General features: G+C 45.3%; 1 protein-coding gene across 1 annotated transcript in view; it reads right to left on the reverse strand.

Annotated features, from left to right (window-relative positions):
• The window catches only part of LOC134394156 (dedicator of cytokinesis protein 7-like), a 169,718-nt gene extending 164,354 nt beyond the window's left edge, over window positions 1-5,364 (reverse strand). The window contains exon 1 of the mRNA XM_063119359.1: window positions 5,336-5,364. Within this exon, the coding sequence (XP_062975429.1) occupies window positions 5,336-5,346 (11 nt within the window). The 5' untranslated portion in view covers window positions 5,347-5,364. The remainder of the gene's footprint in view (window positions 1-5,335) is intronic.
• Between the last annotated feature and the right edge of the window lie 12,932 nt (window positions 5,365-18,296).

The following is an 18,296-nucleotide window of genomic DNA, read 5'->3' on the forward strand; positions in this document are numbered from 1 at the left end:
GAAGCTGGGGGGGGGGAGTGGGGAATTGGGTGGGCGTGGCTGAAGGCAAGAGAGGGCAAGGCCAAAGGGAATGGGCCAAAAATACCAGAGCGTTTTAGCTTAAAGAGCTTTTAGACTGAAGCGGGAGAATGCACAAAAGGCAGAAAACCACCAAACGATTGGTGGTTAGGGAAAAGGGGGCGGGGCCTCCTAGGCCTGAGGTCTGCACACCATTTTTTAAAAGATTGTGATAATTAAAGTTACTGCCAATTGGCTTTTTAACATTTCTATTTGTAAATTGTGCTTTTAGTTTATATTACGGGGGGGGGGGGGGCTGCACTGTGTTGCTGCCATGTTTAAAGAAACCCAACACTTTCTCTGCTGTGGGGTGGTGGCAGATAATTCTAATGTCGAGAAAGCATGGGGGGTTCTGGCAGCCATTCGGCCTGCCTCCTGCCTGGGTAGATGGCGACCTAACCTGACCTTTTAAACTCACAGCTTCACAGTGAAGCCCCGCAATGGCTATAAGGCGGCGGCTGCATCCTATAACTGACACAATGCCACCGCGCACCGTGGGGGTGTGATTTTCTTGTTATATGTTTGGAAACCACTGAGAGAGGACATTGTCCTATATGGTGATCTTAAAAATAACAATAATAAAAGTAAACAAATAAATAAAATTGATGAATAAAATAGGCTATAAGTTTGCTACTGGCTTTGTTGGCAAAAGATCATAGAATAGCAGAGTTGGAAGGGGCCTACAAGGCCATCGAGTCCAACCCCCTGCTCAATGCAGGAATCCACCCTAAATCATCCGACAGATGGCTGTCCAGCTGCCTCTTGAAGGCCTCTAGTGTGGGAGAGCCCACAACCTCCCTAGATAACTGATTCCATTGTCGTACTGCTCTAACAGTCAGGAAGTTTTTCCTGATGTCCAGCTGGAATCTGGCTTCCTTTAACTTGAGCCTGTTATTCCGTGTCCTGCACTCTGGGAGGATTGAGAAAAGATCCTGGCCCTCCTCTGAGTGACAGTATTTGAAGAGTGCTATCATGTCTTCCTTCAACATTCTCTTCTCCAGGCTAAACATGCCCAGTTCTTTCAGTCTCTCTTCATAGGACTTTGTTTCCAGACCCCTGATCATCCGGGTTTCCCTCCTCTGAACACGCTCCAGCTTGTCTGCGTCCTTCTTGAATTGTGGAGTCCAGAACTGGACGCAATACTCTAGATGAGGCCTAACCAGGGCCGAATAGAGAGGAACCAGTACCTCACGTGATTTGGAAGCTATACTTCTATTAATGCAGCCCAAAATAGCATTTGCCTTTCTTGCAGCCACATCGCACTGTTGGCTCATATTCAGCTTGTGATCTACAACAGTTAAACATAACCATATTTCCTCATCTATTCTGAATCTCTCTTGAATACATCCAAGCATATTGTACCACATTAAAGACTAACACATGTATTATGTCATAAGCTTTCATGGACTACAGTCCACTTCGTTAAAGGTTCTCCTAAGTTGTCAGGTACATATACTTAGGGTTAGAGATTATTGTGCTCCTGTGGAGAATAAAGATACCCACTCCTCTTCCCAAGGCAATGGATGAGCAAACGTGTCTACACCCATGTTTCTCCAGTTCACATCTACAGGCTCATCACTGGCTTGATAAGAAAAGTGGAAGCCAAGAGCGGCCACCGAAACAGACAGGGTGCCAGAAGCCATCCTGAATTATTCAACCTCAACATCTGCCAGCACTGAAGTCACCCTGAGGCTCCACAGGCTGCCGTCTGCTTCACAAACAGGCAATCAAATGCTTTTTAGTTATTTGTTGCCCACTGGCATTTGAAGGAAGAAAGGGTGGAGAAAAAGGAAAGTGTGTGTGGCAGGGAGGAACATTCTGATTTTAAATCAGAACCCATAGAGTTCAGCCATCAAGAACTGCTGCTCAAGTCTAAATGTGCTGCAAAAGGAAGAGGTCAAGACAAGAGCCATTCAGGCAACAACAATAACCATTAGGCTTCGTTCCAAAAGCATTAGCTTGAACTTTCCAGTGAGTGGTCAAAAGGAAGCAAAAGCAGGAAACAAATGGGAGGAAAAACAGACATAAGAAAATCATAGAACAACTGCCAAAGTTCCCTTCTGGCAAGAGTGGGGGAAGACACTGTTTTCTTCCTTCCCATAAAACAATCCATACACCAGGGAATTGATGAGACTGAGATTTAAGCATGCACTGCTAGCTGCTCGCTAAGGGTCAGCTCCCACAAACTTGTTTACTATGAGGTTTACTATGTGAGAGCTTCCCAAATCACAGGCTCACCCAGGCAGGCCCACCCTAGGAAGAGACTAGTCTTGTTTACCTGAGAGGCAAAGGAAAACTCTCTCTTTCTCTCCCTCTTTCATCTGGGGGGACAGAATAAGCTTCTCTTTCTCACAATCCCCAATACCTCTTTCCCACAATAACTGGGATTTATTGTTAACCCCCTTCATGTACCCTATTTCTTCGATTCTAAGATGCACTTTTCCCCCATATAAACATCTCTAAAAATGGGGTGCGTCTTAGAATCGCGGGTGTGTCTTAGGGGTTTTTTTTTTCCTGTTGGTGGTACTGAAATTAGTGTGCGTCTTACAATCGATGGCGTCTTACAATCGAAGAAATACAGTATTTACTCTCCATAGACCTAAGCATGAATTACTGCAAGTCTTCTAAAGCCCGCAAGCACCTTGAGTATCAAGACAGCCCAGTGCCTGCCACTGGTAGTTCCATCTGTGGTCCAGACGTACAGCTGAAGTTTTGGCCTCCACCCATTTTGCCTACTTCTTTTTTAAAAACAAACAGAACAAAGGCAAAATCTAGCATCAGACACTGCAAGGGCTTAAGACATCCAGAGGGGTCATTGAGCTTATTTTGCATATTTTAACTGAGTTGTCTGAGACTATACTTTTTGCATTCCAGCACCATTTGAATCAGGGTGGATTTGATTTAAATCACTACTCAGAAAGAGATTTAATCATGTGACTTCCCCCACCACCACCAAAAAAAAGTGCACTCTTCCTCGCTATATTTTACATAACTCAGAGTTACCAAAGACTTATTCTTGCTGGTATAATCTTAATATTTACAACCAGATGACTGTTTCATTTTTTAGAATAGGAACTTTTTAGATTAGTTTTACAGTTCTATCAAAAAAAATACTGATTTGGTTATACTATTAGAAACACATCCTAGATAGGTAATTATGAAATTATTACAAGGTGAACTATCTCCAGTTTAATAGGTTAATCATTTATATTTGGACAACTTTTCTGCTGTACTTTATTGGAAGGAGAAAAGTAATGTTACAGAAACCTCTGGAAGAGCATGACATTGTGAATGGATTAATGAAATTCATTTACCAAAAAAATTAAACAGTCTCATGCTACATAATTAAAAACTAACCCTTATTTCATGATGAACAACCTTTGGACTATGATGTATCTTAAATAGAAAACTATCTTTAGATAGATTTTTCCTCAAAAAGCATTTCATTAAAAAAATCCTATTTAAAAAAAAAATCTGATTTGTTTGATTTTTTAAAAAAAAATCATTGATTTTTATCCATCCTGATTTGAATCCACTGTTTACAACACTTTCCCCTCCTTTCCCTCTACCACCATGTCTATATAAATCTGCTAACTGAGCACATCAGGTAAAGTGAAATCTAGTCCTTAAAAGCTTATGCTTTGTTAGCCTTTAAGGTTCCACAGGACTCTGTTTTTCCAGGCATACACATACACACACACAAGGAAATGCTGTACTAAAAAGCATTTGCTTTTATTGTTTTATTACTTTATTGTACACTATCTGGGAGGCTTTACTGTGGAACAGTAATAGATCTTTTCTAAAATAAATAGACAAACTAATCATATGTTGCAAACATAGAATGGAGTTCAAATTTGGGAACACAGCAGAGGAAATCGTTACTTAAGGGTTAACTTAAAGTAACATGAGTACCAGGACTGTTCTCTGTCAAGGGCCTCTCCCTTTTTTGCCTGTTTACTGAAAATATTTATATCCTGCCTTAATCTTCATACAAAGAAGGCTAACGTCCAACTAAAGAAGTGCTTCAGAATCTGTATGAAGCTGTCATAGTGTCAGACTACTGCTCCAATCTAGCTCACGGGTCAGCGCTCCAGGATTTCAGACATGGGCCTTTCCTAGTCTTACCTGGAGATACCAGGATTTGACCTACTTTATGCAAAGCATGTGTTCTACCACTAAGCTATGGCTCCTCACCTTTTGATAGCTGAAGTACACTTGTTTTCTTAATTATAATTGGAGGCACAAATCACTCCTACAGCTAAAAAGGTTTGTTTTTACAGTGTACAGAATTACAGTGTATAGGTTTGCTTTTACAGCGTATAGAATGAGCAAGAATTACTCAATCTCAGGGAAGCACATCTCTGTGTTTGTGGACATGTCTTCAGACTAAATGGACACAGGGCCAGAACAGTGAATCATGCAGAGATGTGGCAGGCAGACTCCTCTCTGGGCTCACAGAGCCCTTTACTCACAATTCCCTGTATTAATAACGTAAATATTGACCATATGCCAAAGGAGAGGGGGGGAGCGATAGGAAAGGCTCTCTATGGAAGGTAGAACCCCCCACATTTGAAACAAAATACAGGTTGTGGGGAGGCAAAGGGATTCCACACCTCCACCAAGCACGCAGAGGCTGAAGACTAATGATTTGCTTAAGACTGCTTAAGCTGCAAACCTATATAGCCTTACCTGGAAGTAAGTATCATTGAACTCATTGGATCTTTCTTCTGAGAAGACATGCACAGAACTGCAACATTAGTGAGTTCGTGGCAGAACTGAGATTTAAAGAAGGGACATCCCCATTTACAGCTCAATGTTTTAACTACAATGCTACAGCTACTCTAAAAATAGGTAACAGAAATCTTCATGTCTATATGGGTAACATGGATACGCTCTAGTGTCAATGGAAGATTTCACTGTTCAACGAATATCCTACAGATCCATATTGTCAGACAAACATCCACCTATTATGCAGACCCAGATGTTCAGCTCTACAGATAAATATTGCTCACTAAAAACAAGGTTATCGGTATTGTAATTTTACTGTGTGCCAGTAAAATTACAAACAGACATTTTAAAAAATTTGTGGATTTTTCATTTGCTCAAAAGCTACTTCTTAAAAATAATTTTTAAAAAAACTTGCTAGGAGTTTCTAAATGCTTGTTTTTGCCTAGGCTAGGATGTTCCAAGAATTGCAGCTCCCATCTGAAAGCAACCAAACATTTTACTCTGTATTTAGGTGAGACGAGCGTGAAGGCAAGACGAAAGAGAATGCTACCTTGTCTTCATCTCCAGATTACTCCATGGGAAAAGAAAAAAACAAGATTTTACACCATACTATCAATTGGAAGGAGCATCAGTAATGTACACTGGAGGGTATATAATCTGATCTTGGCTGTCTCGCACACAAATCACCCACCTCCCTAAGAAGTCTGTTCCTCTTCTGCAAACTCAACTGATTCAAAACGTTTGCGAGGGCAGGGGATGTGGGAAAGGATGAATCATCCATCCTTCCATCAAAGGAATGGCCATCAAATCTGTCTATTCCCCACTCTAAAAACATGATATTCTCCTATACCTACGTATATAGGGATACTACTTCACCATAAACAATATTTATTTTCCAAGAAAAGGAAACAAGCCCTCCCTCTATTATGCCATTTCTTCTGGTGGGAAAACAAGAGGGGAATGAAAAAGAGAAGATGAGGAGGGATGGCTAGCATAAGCAATCAGAAGGAATTGTGCAGCAATTCCATCTTTCTTTCTTTTTTCCTTAACAGATTATCTGCAGTAAGAAAAAAAAGACGCAAGACATCATGGGAAAACACAGGAGTGTTACTAGGCCTGGGAACAACCCCATTCTAAAAGCTCATAAATGAGGCAGAGTTATAGGGGCAATAAAAGCCTTTACCGGGAGCACCCGACACAGCCTTCCCCATTTACACTCACCTGCTCCCTGTGTGAAATGTCTGTAAATGACTGTAAACACCTTGGGGCAGGGCCCTGCCATTTTGCCATTATTGCCATGCATACTGATATAGTAATATATAAATAATAAAAACAGCGATCCCAAACGGGCACGTCTGGATGCGTCCACAAGATCACACACCCTTTTACTGCCGATTAATGAACCTGGAACAGCCATTAACCTTTTGGCACTTGCTCGGGACCTGCAGCAGGGATTGGGACAAACACAAATCGCAAGTAATGCTATGTGAATAAATGGCTCCGGGTTCTTAGTCATCTTTCACCTCGAATGTGTTCACGCAAGGCAGGCAGCGAGGCGTCACCGAGAAGCGCTGAGCGACCAGGAGCATCTATCCACATAGCCCATGTGGCAGTGCTCTGAACGGGAAGAAGGGGAGGGAAAATGGGAAAGAGCAGCGGAGTACTTTATGTAGGGGGGGGGATGCGTCTTTGGAGTAGCTACTCATTCGGTAACCCGCGGGCAAATAATTATTGCCTTTAGGTGCGCAAGGAAGATTTGGAAAGCTGGATTCCCTTTCTCTTTCCCACCTACCCACCCGCATCCCTCGTCTTCCCAAGTTGCCAAGGAACCACCCATGACTTGACCAAATTACGCGTGGGTTAGTAACTTGGGGGGTCGGCGGGGGGGGGCAACTTTACAAGGCTGGGCCCTGGAGGATGCATTTGTTTCCGGGCGTGGGTGGGAACGAAATAGGACTACCAGAAGGTGGACGGGCAACCTTTGAAGCCTCCTGAAGGGAGAAGGAGGCGTGAATGGGGGGGGGGGGGTCGCAGGAAAGAGACGGAGGAGGGGAGGGGGCTTGGCGTACACGCAGGGCGCCCCCTCCCCAACCGAGCCCAGGGGTAGGACGCCTCGTTTCTCCCTCCCGACCTTCCCGGGAAGGCTTGCCCATCCATGTATGCGTGCCCCCGTCCGTCCGTCCCTCACCGGTTGATGCGGTGCGCAAAGGCCCTTCGCTCCGGAGCCGCCATGCTCTCTTAGCCTGCCCCGCCGCGCCCAGCGCGCTCTTTCGACGCCGGGAGGGGGGAGGGTGGGGTGGTCGCGCCTTCCGAGGGCGGCCACGGCGCGCCCCGCTGCCTTCGCTCGGCGTCCTCGGTGGCACCGACCCTCGCGCTCGCCGAGGCGTGGAGCAGCTGAGCGGAGCCACCGGCGGGCACCGGGCAAGAGGCGGGGCCGGCGGGACCCGGCGGCCGGCACCAAAGCGACCCCTGCCGGCGGCAGGGAGGCCACCGCGCGCGCGCGCGCGCGCTCTCAGGCTTCGTCGGAACCCGTTGGGCGGCGCGCGCGCCCGTGCCCCCATCCTCAGCGCGAGCAAAAACACCCAACACCCCCCCACACCCAGGGCCGGTGCCAGACTATTTTGCACCCTAGGCAAGGTGAGCTACTTTCTCTCTCTCGCTCACACACACACACACACACCAAAAAATGCCAACTTTGATTTTTAAGAATAGTTTTTTTCCTGGAAAAAATAAGCACAAAACTTGAAACTGCTACATTTATTTTAAAGTGCAAGAAATATGTCATGCCAATTATAGCAAACATATTGGAAAGGAATGTCGATGGGTCTAAAATGCATTAATTAATAGGAATATCACCTCCAAATCATCCCTCCCAACTCACGCGCGCATGCACACGCGCAGCATCACTCACTCCAAACAAACACACGCATTCACTCAAAGTCCCCCTACACCCCATGCACCCATACATTCTCTCTCTCTCTCTCTCTCTCTCTCTCTCTCTCCTGGGTGCGTTCTGGAAGTCCGAATGTGGAGCCACCCCCACCCCAGCGTCCTTGGCTTCGCTTCGGCTGGGCAGGCGCAGGGTGCCATCTCGCCCGCTCAGGCCCAGCTGAATCCTCGGGCCGGGCCGGCTCACAGCCAACGCGTGTGAGTGCGGCACCCCTCTTAGCCTGGCGCTCTAGGCGGACGCCTGAGTGGCCTCTATGGTAGCACCTGCCCTGACCACACACACACTTTCCCCTTTCTTTTTCTCCATCCTTCCCTCCAGAAGATCCTTTCCCTGAGCTAAGGAGGGAATCCATAGAAAACTGCAGAGCTTTCACCTCAGAATCACCTGCACTGACTTTTCCCTGTCTGTGGCACAGCGAGAGCTGGATCATGCCCAGTAGAGTGACCCTGTGAAAAGGAGGACAAGGGCTCCTGTATCTTTCACACTTGTGTAGAAAAAGGGAATTTCAGCAGGTGTCAGTTGTACGCAGCCAGCACCTGGTGAAATTCAAAACAATTCACACATACTTGGTTTTAAATGTTTTAATTAGTTGTGTGATGTTTGCATTTGTGTTCTGCCCCGCCTCGATCCAGAGGGAGAGGAGGGTAACAAATTATTATTATTATTATTATTATTATTATTACTTATTGGCTGCAGCTGCATCTAACTGCCACGGGTCTGCTCCCCCTGATACTGAGAGACTCCCATAAAAGCAACTGGATGAAAGCTGCTATAAGAGGCTAAATTTAGTTGGCTTTTCATCTCAATACCTATTAGGTCTAGGCTTTCCCAAAGCTAAAGAAATTCTGAAACAGCGCTTATTGGACATCGAAAGACAAAACAGCTTGTCCAAAATGAGGAAACTGAGTCCTCATCTTAAACTGTCCTCATTTAGTCCTGCAGATAAGACACCAGTATATTTACAGCAGCTCACATACCCTAAACATAGAACAGCCTTTTCAGGAGCACACCTCGATGTGCTTCCTTCTGCGGTTTTAAAAGGCCGCTTTAGGAGAACTCCATACCATAATCCAGTATGTATCTATGGAGATAGTAACATCGAAACCATTGCCCATGTGCTGCTATTTTGCTCTTTGTACAGAAACACTAATGAAAAGGGTTCCCTTATTATCACCTTAACCAGGGCGTTCAACTGATTATTATGTGAACTTTCTTCTTGAGGATTGCAACAGGATGGTTATAGCAAAAACTGCGAAATTTTTAGCAATTGCTATTAAAATGAGGGCTGCAATTGCACCCTGAGTTTTAAATTATATAATTTTAGCCTTAACTGTATTTAATGTTTTATTTGCTTGGCGATACTGAGTTTTATATGTTGAGGACTTCATTTTTTCTTTATCTCTGGACATTTATTGTCTGTTTTATGCCTTATGTTCAGTTAATTGTTCTAAATTGCAATGGCCAATGGCTTGGTGCAAATAAAATTTGATTTGATTTGAACAGTTAAAGCTGCAGGAGCCCTGTCCTCTTTTGTTTCTGGTCCCGAGGGCAGGGCTTCTGCAGCTTTAACTGTTGTGATGAAGAGGGAATTTCACCAAGTTCTGGATAAATACAAATGACACCTGCTGAAATTCCCTTTTCTATGCAACTGTTAAAGATACAGGAGCCCTGGGGCCCTTCCACACGCCGTACTGAAGGTGCATGTATGCGCCCCAAGTACGACCCCAAAACGATAGTGTGCACTACAGCCAGAAGAGACGGAGGAGGAGGCGGCTGGGGAATCCGGGCGAGTCCTTGCCTCCTCTGCCGCCGCTTCCCCGCCGGCCTCCTGCTGCCGGGGTAAGAGCGACCCGGGTCGGAGAGCTCGGCTTCCGCCTCCGCCGAGCTCTCCAACCCGGGTCGCTCTTACCCCGGCAGCAGGAGGCCAGCGGGGAGGCAGCAGCGGCGGAGGCAAGGACGCGCCCAGATTCCCCAGCCGCCGCCACTGCCTCCCCACTGGCCTCCTGCTGCCGGGCTAAGAGCCACCCAGGTCGGAGAGCTCGGCAGAAGCGGAAGCCGAGCTCTCCGACCCGGGTGGCTCTTAGCCCGGCAGCAGGAGGCCGGTGGGGAGGAGGAGGAGGCGGAGGCAAGGACGCAGCCTCCTCCTCCTCCACCTCTTCTTTCTCGATCTACACAGTCGTGGGGGCGCACTGGGGGCGCATGTAAGCGCCCTCACAACGACGTGTAGATTCCCTCCTGGTCTTATTTAGGGTGCAATCCTATGCTGCCCAGACACCGTCTGGGGTGGGGGCAAAGGAACCAGGAGGTCAGAGCCAGGAAATAGTCCCCAGATTCCCCAGCCGCCGCCACTGCCTCCCCACTGGCCTCCTGCTGCCTGGGTAAGAGCAACCCGGGTCGGAGAGCTCGGCGGAGGTGGAAGCCGAGCTCTCCGACCCGGGTCGCTCTTACCTCGGCAGCAGGAGGCCGGCGGGGAGGCAGCGGCGGCAAGGACGCGCCCGGATTCCCCAGCCGCCTCCTCCTCCGTCTCTTCTGGCTGTAGTGCACACTATCGTTTGGGGTCGTACTTGGGGCGCGTGCATGCGCCTTCAGTATGGCGTGTGGAAGGGCCCCTGTTCTCCTTAACATATGGTCAGGGCTACATATTAGGCAAAAGGGCTTCTGGACAAGTGCTTTGATAATGTCCACAAGAAATTAAGTGCTTGTGTGGGTACAAAAGCGAATTTAGAAGAAACATTCCCTTCTGGGAATGAGAGTCAAGGAAAGTCTGTTCAAAGATTACACCAGTAACATACCTACGCAGCATCTAAAAACAAGGCAAATATGCTTTTCTTTAGAATTGTTTTTTTCTCTCTTAAGCAACTTTGTGCAGTTATATATGCCCCCTTTAAGACCGTGAGGCTTAAGGGAGCTTTGGCTATTGGGCGGTGTAAAAATGCAATAAATAATAATAATAATCTGAATAAACATGCATAGGATTGTGCTGTTAATTAATTTAAACTGTTTACATAAAGAGCTTCAGAAACTGTTCTGCAGTGATTCACAAGCTCGTATTATCAAAGAGTCTAACAAGGCTTTGGCCAAGGGCCTTCTTAACACAGCACTGGTACAGTCTACTCTTTCCCCCTAAAAAATACCAGTTAAAGGGACCGTTCTCAGCAGCCTGGCCTAGGGCCCATGATTTTCATAATATGGCACTGATTTTCACTAATGCGACACTGACGAAAATATAATATGAAAATATGAGTTATGTATGTGTTTGACCTCCAGAACAACAACAACAAAAGTTTATGAAATGGTCCTCTGAGGTCCTCAAGAATTTGTGGGAAAGAAAAGTTTGGGAATTGCTGGTCTACATGTTGCTATCCTACTGCTTTCCTTCTCTTCATTTTGTCTTTTTAAGGTTTGTCTTCTCCACTAGATGGGGGGTGCATCTGTATGGACTGACATGGTGTTTACCAGGGCAGTCTGGTGGAAGGGTGGGATATTTAGTTCCTAGGTTCCCCCCCTTTTAAAAAAAAATTGTGAATATTAACAGAAAATACATCGTGTAAAGAAAAAATCACATTATATATTTAGGAATATTATCATTTTTCATCATGTGTACCATTCATTAAAAAATATATATCGGGAAGTGGGGGAGAGTTATACATAAGTTTTAAGAAAAGCAGACTAGGGCCATAGCTAGACCTAAGGTTTATCCCTGGATCATCCAGGGGTCAAACCTGTTCATCTAGGTGACACACAGAGGATCCAGGGCTCAGGCAGGGGTGAACCCTGGATGATCCCAGGATAAACCTTACATCTAGCTGTGGCCTGTGTTGTATGGAGGAGCTTTACAATCCAGCATGGCTGAGGATGATGGAGTTGCAGTCCAAAACACCTGGAAGAGACTATGGCCATAGCTAGACCTAAGGTTTATCCCTGGATCATCCAGGGGTCAAACCTGTTCATCTAGGTGACACACAGGGGATCCAGTGCTCAGGCAGGGGTGAACCCTGGGTGATCCCAGGATAGACCTTAGGTCTAGCTGTGGCCCAGATATCCAGGTATTAATCCACTTGTAAGTTGCACCTATATAACACCCGTTCAAAAGTTGATAGTGTTATTAGGGTTGCATTATGGGAGGTGAGCATTTGTTCTTCCAATGTAATAGTATACTTTTTTGGCTGTCGTAAGAGCCCTGAAGATCCAACTGCGCTGACTATGTGTTAACTTTCAAGAAGCTGGTAGGTAATTTAGGAGGACATGTTGCACATTGTTCCATGATTGTTTCAATATAAAGTTTATCCTTATTATAACATCTCTGTACAAAACATTGCCAAAGCATATGAGTTAAGGAGGCATTAGGTGTATTACACCTCCAACAATTGTGCAAATTAGACAAGACCTTTATTGAAAAGGCGTTGTGGAGACCAATAAACCTGAAACAATTTTTTTCTCTGAATAAGTCGTAGCCTAAGGTCCATAGAAGGTTCAGATATGGCTGCTGGAGCAACAGTCCATTGACTAGGCAAAATAGGACATTCCAATTCTCTATTCCAATCCTGTCTTAAACTGTGAGTATCATATTTATTTACTGCTAATAACCCTGGTCTAATCTCTCACACAGCTGCTTTTAACAAAAGGGGGTGGGACCTCCAGAATATTCAGTCATGGTTCACATATCACTTCTAGTTTGACCCTGTGTTGCTTCAAATACTTTGGAGAAAGTGGTTCCAGGAATGCTATTTCAGTTTTCAGGAAAGGGTGAAGTTTCAGACCAAGGTTCAAAGGTTTGCTCATTCATATATTTAAAATTAACTTGTTGGAGGAGGAGGAGGAGGAGAATATAGCAACGGTTGTGATCACTTCTAATACCTCATAATATCTATACAGCAAGGTCAACCATATAGAATACTTACCTACTATTGTTTTATTTAAGCAAAGAGTTTTGTACATTTGATATACCTACCCAGTTAATAAATACACTGAATTATTCACTACATCTGTCACTTAAGCAGGGCCAGCCCTACCATTAGACAGACAGAGTGAGGCAGTTGCCTCAAGTGGCAGTTGCTGGGGCTGTGGGAAGGAATGGGGTGGCAGGACAGGAGTCCGGAGTCCCCCTGGCAATTCCCTTTTATTTGAGGGCCGAGCTGTGTATGCCACCTAAGCTAGCTTGCTGCACCCGGGTGCAGTGGAAGAAGCTGTCACATCACCAGTGTTGGAGGCAGATTCAACTGCCAGACCAGTTGGCTTCTGTACGTGGAATAGGGACAGACAGGTACAGGGCTGGTACTGCCATAGAGGCCAGTCAGGCGGCCGCCTAGAGCACCAAGGTAAGGGGGATGCTGAACACCGCACCCGGAAGTTGCCCTCCCACTCCGAGCCGCTCTGGCGTGCCATTCCGAAGCCGCCCTTCTGCCCCCAACCCCAGCGTCCTTGGCTTGGCTTTGGCTGGGCACTCGCCCAGCCGAAGCCAAGCCGGCACACTGGGGTGGGGTGGGCGGTCGGACAGCTCCACGTTCCACTGGGGTGGGGGGGCGGTTGGACAGCTCCAGGACACTGGGGTGGGGGCGGACGGACGGCTCCATGTTCTGGACGTGGAGCCATCCGACTGCCCCCCCCCCCAGCGTCCCACCCAGTCGAAGCCAAGCCAGGATGCTGCGGGGGGGCGAACAGATGGCTCCACATTCTGACTTCCGGTGCATGCCGGAAGTCAGAATGTGGAGCTGTCCGTTCACACACACCCCTCCCAGTGTCCTGGCTTGGCTTCGGCTGGGCGGGACGCTGGGGTGGGAAGAACATGGGCACGCCCGGAAGAACGTAGAGATGCACGCATGCCCCACCGCAGCGTCCTGCCCAGCCGAAGCCAAGCCAGGACGCACATTCGGGCGAGGGAAGGGTAACGCGGCCTCCATCCCCACCTGTCTCTGCCTACCTGGGGTGGGGGGGGTAATGGGGGGTGAAAGCAGAACAAATGTGTAGACCATTTAGAATAACAGATGGCATCTTTCTGGGGAAGGAAAGACCAAGTATGGTTAACACTAATATGACATGCAGCCACCTGAATTCCTTTGTCATGTTCCAGCTTTTATTCCTTGGATATGCAACTGAAAGGACGTGGAACAAGAATTTTCAACAAACTTTCCTAACTTAGATGTGCTTCTAACATTTATTTATTTCACTGTCAATTTCTCCACCTATCACTCCCTCCCCCAGTTACTGTTTTTCTCAGTGTTCTCCAGCAATGGATGTAGCTGGATGTACAGGTTTTAGAATATGGGGTCTTTTCAATGGAAGCCATGAATGTGTGACAAGTTAATACTTAACATAGTTACAGGTTTCTTTTTCTTTCCATCGTTTGAGTGATTGACTTGGGACAAAGAAATCTGCGACAATGTCTTACATTCATCATCAAGTATAAAGATTTAGATTTTTAAAGGCATGTGAAATACACATTTTAAAATTAAAAATGCTAAATTGTGAAAACCTGGCAGAATTTCAAATGTCTGTGAATCTTCATGGCAGCTTTTTTTAAAAGTGTGTTTAAAGTAAAATTGCATGTCAAAAGTAAGTCTTAAATATTTATTATAAAAAAACAGAGATACATGTTTAAAAACTCCTTAGACTAGAATTATGCTTAAAATAAAATACAGGATAGCATGAGTTCAATTGTCATATTGATATTATTATTATTTTAATTGAAAGAATCATAGAATAGCAGAGCCGGAAGGGGCCTACAAGGCCATCGAGTCCAGCCCCCTGCTCAATGCAGGAATCCACTCTAAAGCATCCCTGACCAATGGTTGTCTAGCTGCCTCTTGAAGGCCTCTAGTGTGGGAGAGCCCACAACCTCCCGAGGGAACTGGTTCCATTGTCGTACTGCTCTAATAGTCAGGAAGTTTTTCCAGATGTCCAGCTGGAATCTGGCTTCCTTTAACTTGATAAACTGATAATAATTTTCAACTGATACTAATTTTCCAGATTTCCAAAATTAGCTAAGAGATTTGGGTTCCCAGCAGTTTCAATGTGGGACAATTTCAGGTTCACACTTGCTTTGTGGCTTCTCTGGCTCTGACAAGAAGGGGTTAAGGAACTGCCTCGTCTCCGGGGGGACCTCTGTGCCTTCTCCTCCCTCTTTCTAGGCAAGGGAGCTAAGGAGCAAGGAGGGGAGAGAGACAAAGTCTCAGAACCACCAGGTGCAGGGAGAGAAAGTATAGCTCTAGGCAGCAGTAGGGATGCTTGTTAAGTAGCTGACCACACCCTGGAAACCAGAAGTACAGAGGGTGCCAGGGAATTGCAGATTTGTTTCACACTGGAAATCCTGCAAAAGGTAAGTAAGAGCCTTTTGCATAGAATGACTGTATCACCTGGATGTATTGAGCGGAGTGCAGAGAACTGCGTTCTGTTGAAAGGTGTGCTGGGCCAGATCCAGGGTGACCTGGAACAAAGACAGGCAGTGAGGCTCCTGCACCTGTCATAGATGTATACAAAGAGAAAATTCAGCAGGTACAGCGCATCATGCAGGGGTGAATAAAGCCCCACCTGCTTTTACGCAACAATTCAAGGTGCTGCAAATACACTGCCCAGTTCTGCATCTCACCACCTTAATCCGATCTCTAGTTGGTATGGAAAGCTAAGGATGGGGTCCCATCAGAAAATGGGTAATAAAGACATGGCTCCCCTTGTTCAGCCCTCGGCAGAAAAGGATCTTAAAAGTGGACTGACATGTGTTGCGCCTATGTGCCTTGACTAGGGATGGGCAAGCGTGCGGTGTTCAACCTCGTTGAGGTTCTCCAAATTCTTCCTCAAAGTGTTTTACCTCTTTTGCATTCCCAAACTTGAGTATCTTCTCCCCACACCATGAAAATGCAGATTTGGAAGGGCACACGTACACATATGCACACTTTCCAATGCAAACGTAAATTCAGGAAATCACAAATATTTCTCAAGAATTGCATTCCTGCCTGCGTTTGCATCCAAGGTTGCAAACGGACATGTCGGCATGATTTGTGAACAGGAATAAAATTCTCGTACATCGCTCGCCCTGAAACACAGCGGTGTAATGAGGGTTGGACCTTGGGGCCAAAGTCCAAGGTCCCACAACTCGGGGGGGGGGGGGGCATGACAATCCAGAGACCAGTAGAAGATGGGGGCAGCAGCAACAAACCAGGGAGCATGGATGTCCTAAGGCCCACCAGGGCTGGTGCTGCTCTCTTCAGCATCTTTTCTACTTATTTTTAATAACATTTCCCCATTGTATTATTTTTACTTTGAAAATATATTATCTTTTTGTACAACAAAATGTTGCTTATTTACAAGTAAATGTAATGTCTCCCCACCCCCGGAACGTGCTCGCTCTCAGCAACTCTAGATTCTTCTTGCTGATCCAGCAAAACATGCAAGCTGGGTATAGTTTAAATTAGGTTCATGTGGATTGCACCCTGGAATGTTTTCTCAGTTCCAGTGGGAGATAGCAAACAGTATAAAGACAGGAGTGTTTCTGAGCATATAAAGAATGACCACAAGGTAACCACAACTAGTTCCTACATATCTGTGATGAGGGAGCACAGCAATTAGGTGACTTTCAGGGATAATAATAATAATAATAATAATAATAATAATAATAATAATAATAATAATAATAATAATTTGATATTAGGAATAAAGAAATGCCCTGTTTGTTCCACCAAAACACTCTCCCCTATTAGTGGTGATAGAAGGCACATCCATGGAAGAAGCAGGACAGAACTCAATAAAACATTTGAACCCAAGCACAGCCAAAGTTTACCAGGCAGAAATTCAGTACATTTTTTTCAAGTGGCTATTTATTAAACAAATCCTGTGCTATTTAGGTCTTTCTGTATTCACAGCTACATGTAGTTATATGTTTGTTTGCTCTCGGAGATACATGGTAGATGTATTCAAAATTATGCATGGTGTGGAGAAAGTGGATAGAGAAATATTTTTCTCCCTCTTTTGTAATACTAGAATTAGGGAACATCTCAAGAAGCTGATTGGTGGGAGACTCAGGACAGATAAAACAAAGTAGTTCTTTACACAGTGCATAGTTAAATTATGGAATTCACTGCCACAAGATGTAGTGTTGGCCACCAATTTGGATGGCTTTAAAAGAGGGTTGGACAAATTCCTGGAGGAGAAGTCTATCAATGGCTACTAGCCCTGATGGCTATGTGTGACCTCCAGTACCACAGGGAATAAGCTTATATACACCATTTGCTGGGAAACACGAGTGTGACGTGTCCTGCTTGTGGGTTTGCTGCAGACAGCTGGTTGGCAACTGTGTGAACAGAATGCTGGACTAGACAGACCCTAGGTCTGATCCAACATGGCTCTTCTTATGTTCTTAATAATTTGTTGTTTGCATATTAGTATTGACATCATGTTTAATGTTCATTTATATTATTGTTTAGGATTCAGTTGGTTTAGTTGGTTAACAATATTCTTTTAATTTGGAACAGGAGTGGTTAAATTGATTTGTGGGAGCTCACAGCTGTTGGAGCTGCTGTGGCTGTGATAAGCAGGAGAACAATATGGTCTAGATAAAAATTCTTTAGTGATTTCAGAAGATAGAGTATAACATATTACACACTACTAGTGACTTTGGGCTCATCTACACCAAGCAGGATATTCCACTATGAAAGCAGTATATAAAAGTCAGGAGCCACACTACTGCTTTATAGCAGTGTTGAAATGCACTGACAACTGTTGGGGCCCATTGACACAACCTATATACCACTTTCATACCACTTTCATAGTGTTATATCCTGCTTGGTGTAGATGTGTCATGGGCCCCAACAGTTGTCAGTACACTTCAGTACTGCTATAAAGTATAACGCTGCTCTGTGTCTAGAGCTTAGACATGTGAAGAACACCTGAAGAAGGCTTAACAATCTTGAAATTCTCCTGTAAGACAAGAGAACAGCCAGACTGTCCCTTTCCCCAAAGAGATAGGAGCAGACGTGCCCCCTTTCTGTTGATTTTCAGAGTTATTCTTTAAGCAGAACTTGGTTAACGTTTCTCTTCCACAATTTACAGTCAATGATTACATTGCCCTGTCAGCCCTACTGTTTTTTATTTAATATATTATTATTATTGCCAGTGGTCTGGATGCCAAGCTAATGTAAGTTGCCCTACAGATGTGCAGGACTACAACTCCCATCTTCTCCAACTTGCCTGGACATGATGGGTGATGTGGTCCAACACATATGGAGGGTACCAGTTTAGGGAAGTATTCCTGTCCTCGAGTCCACTTCCTCAGATGAATAAAGCCATTTTGATAGTATCCAAAGGCTCAGGGATTAAGCCCTGGACCCACATCATGCTCCTATGGAATTTATTTATTTATTTATTTGTCAAAGGTAAAGGAATGTATTGGATCAAATGCAGAGTGCCATTCCTCATCATGGAGCTAGTCTACATAACATTTATTCCCCCAGTCCAGCATGAGCTACATAGAACCATAGAATAGTAGAGTTGGAAGGGGCCTATTAGGCCATCAAGTCCAACCCCCCGCTCAACACAGGAATCCACCTTAAAGCATCCCTGACAGATGGTT

Source organism: Elgaria multicarinata, chromosome 3, assembly GCF_023053635.1.
Source record: "Elgaria multicarinata webbii isolate HBS135686 ecotype San Diego chromosome 3, rElgMul1.1.pri, whole genome shotgun sequence".
NCBI lineage: Eukaryota > Metazoa > Chordata > Lepidosauria > Squamata > Anguidae > Elgaria > Elgaria multicarinata.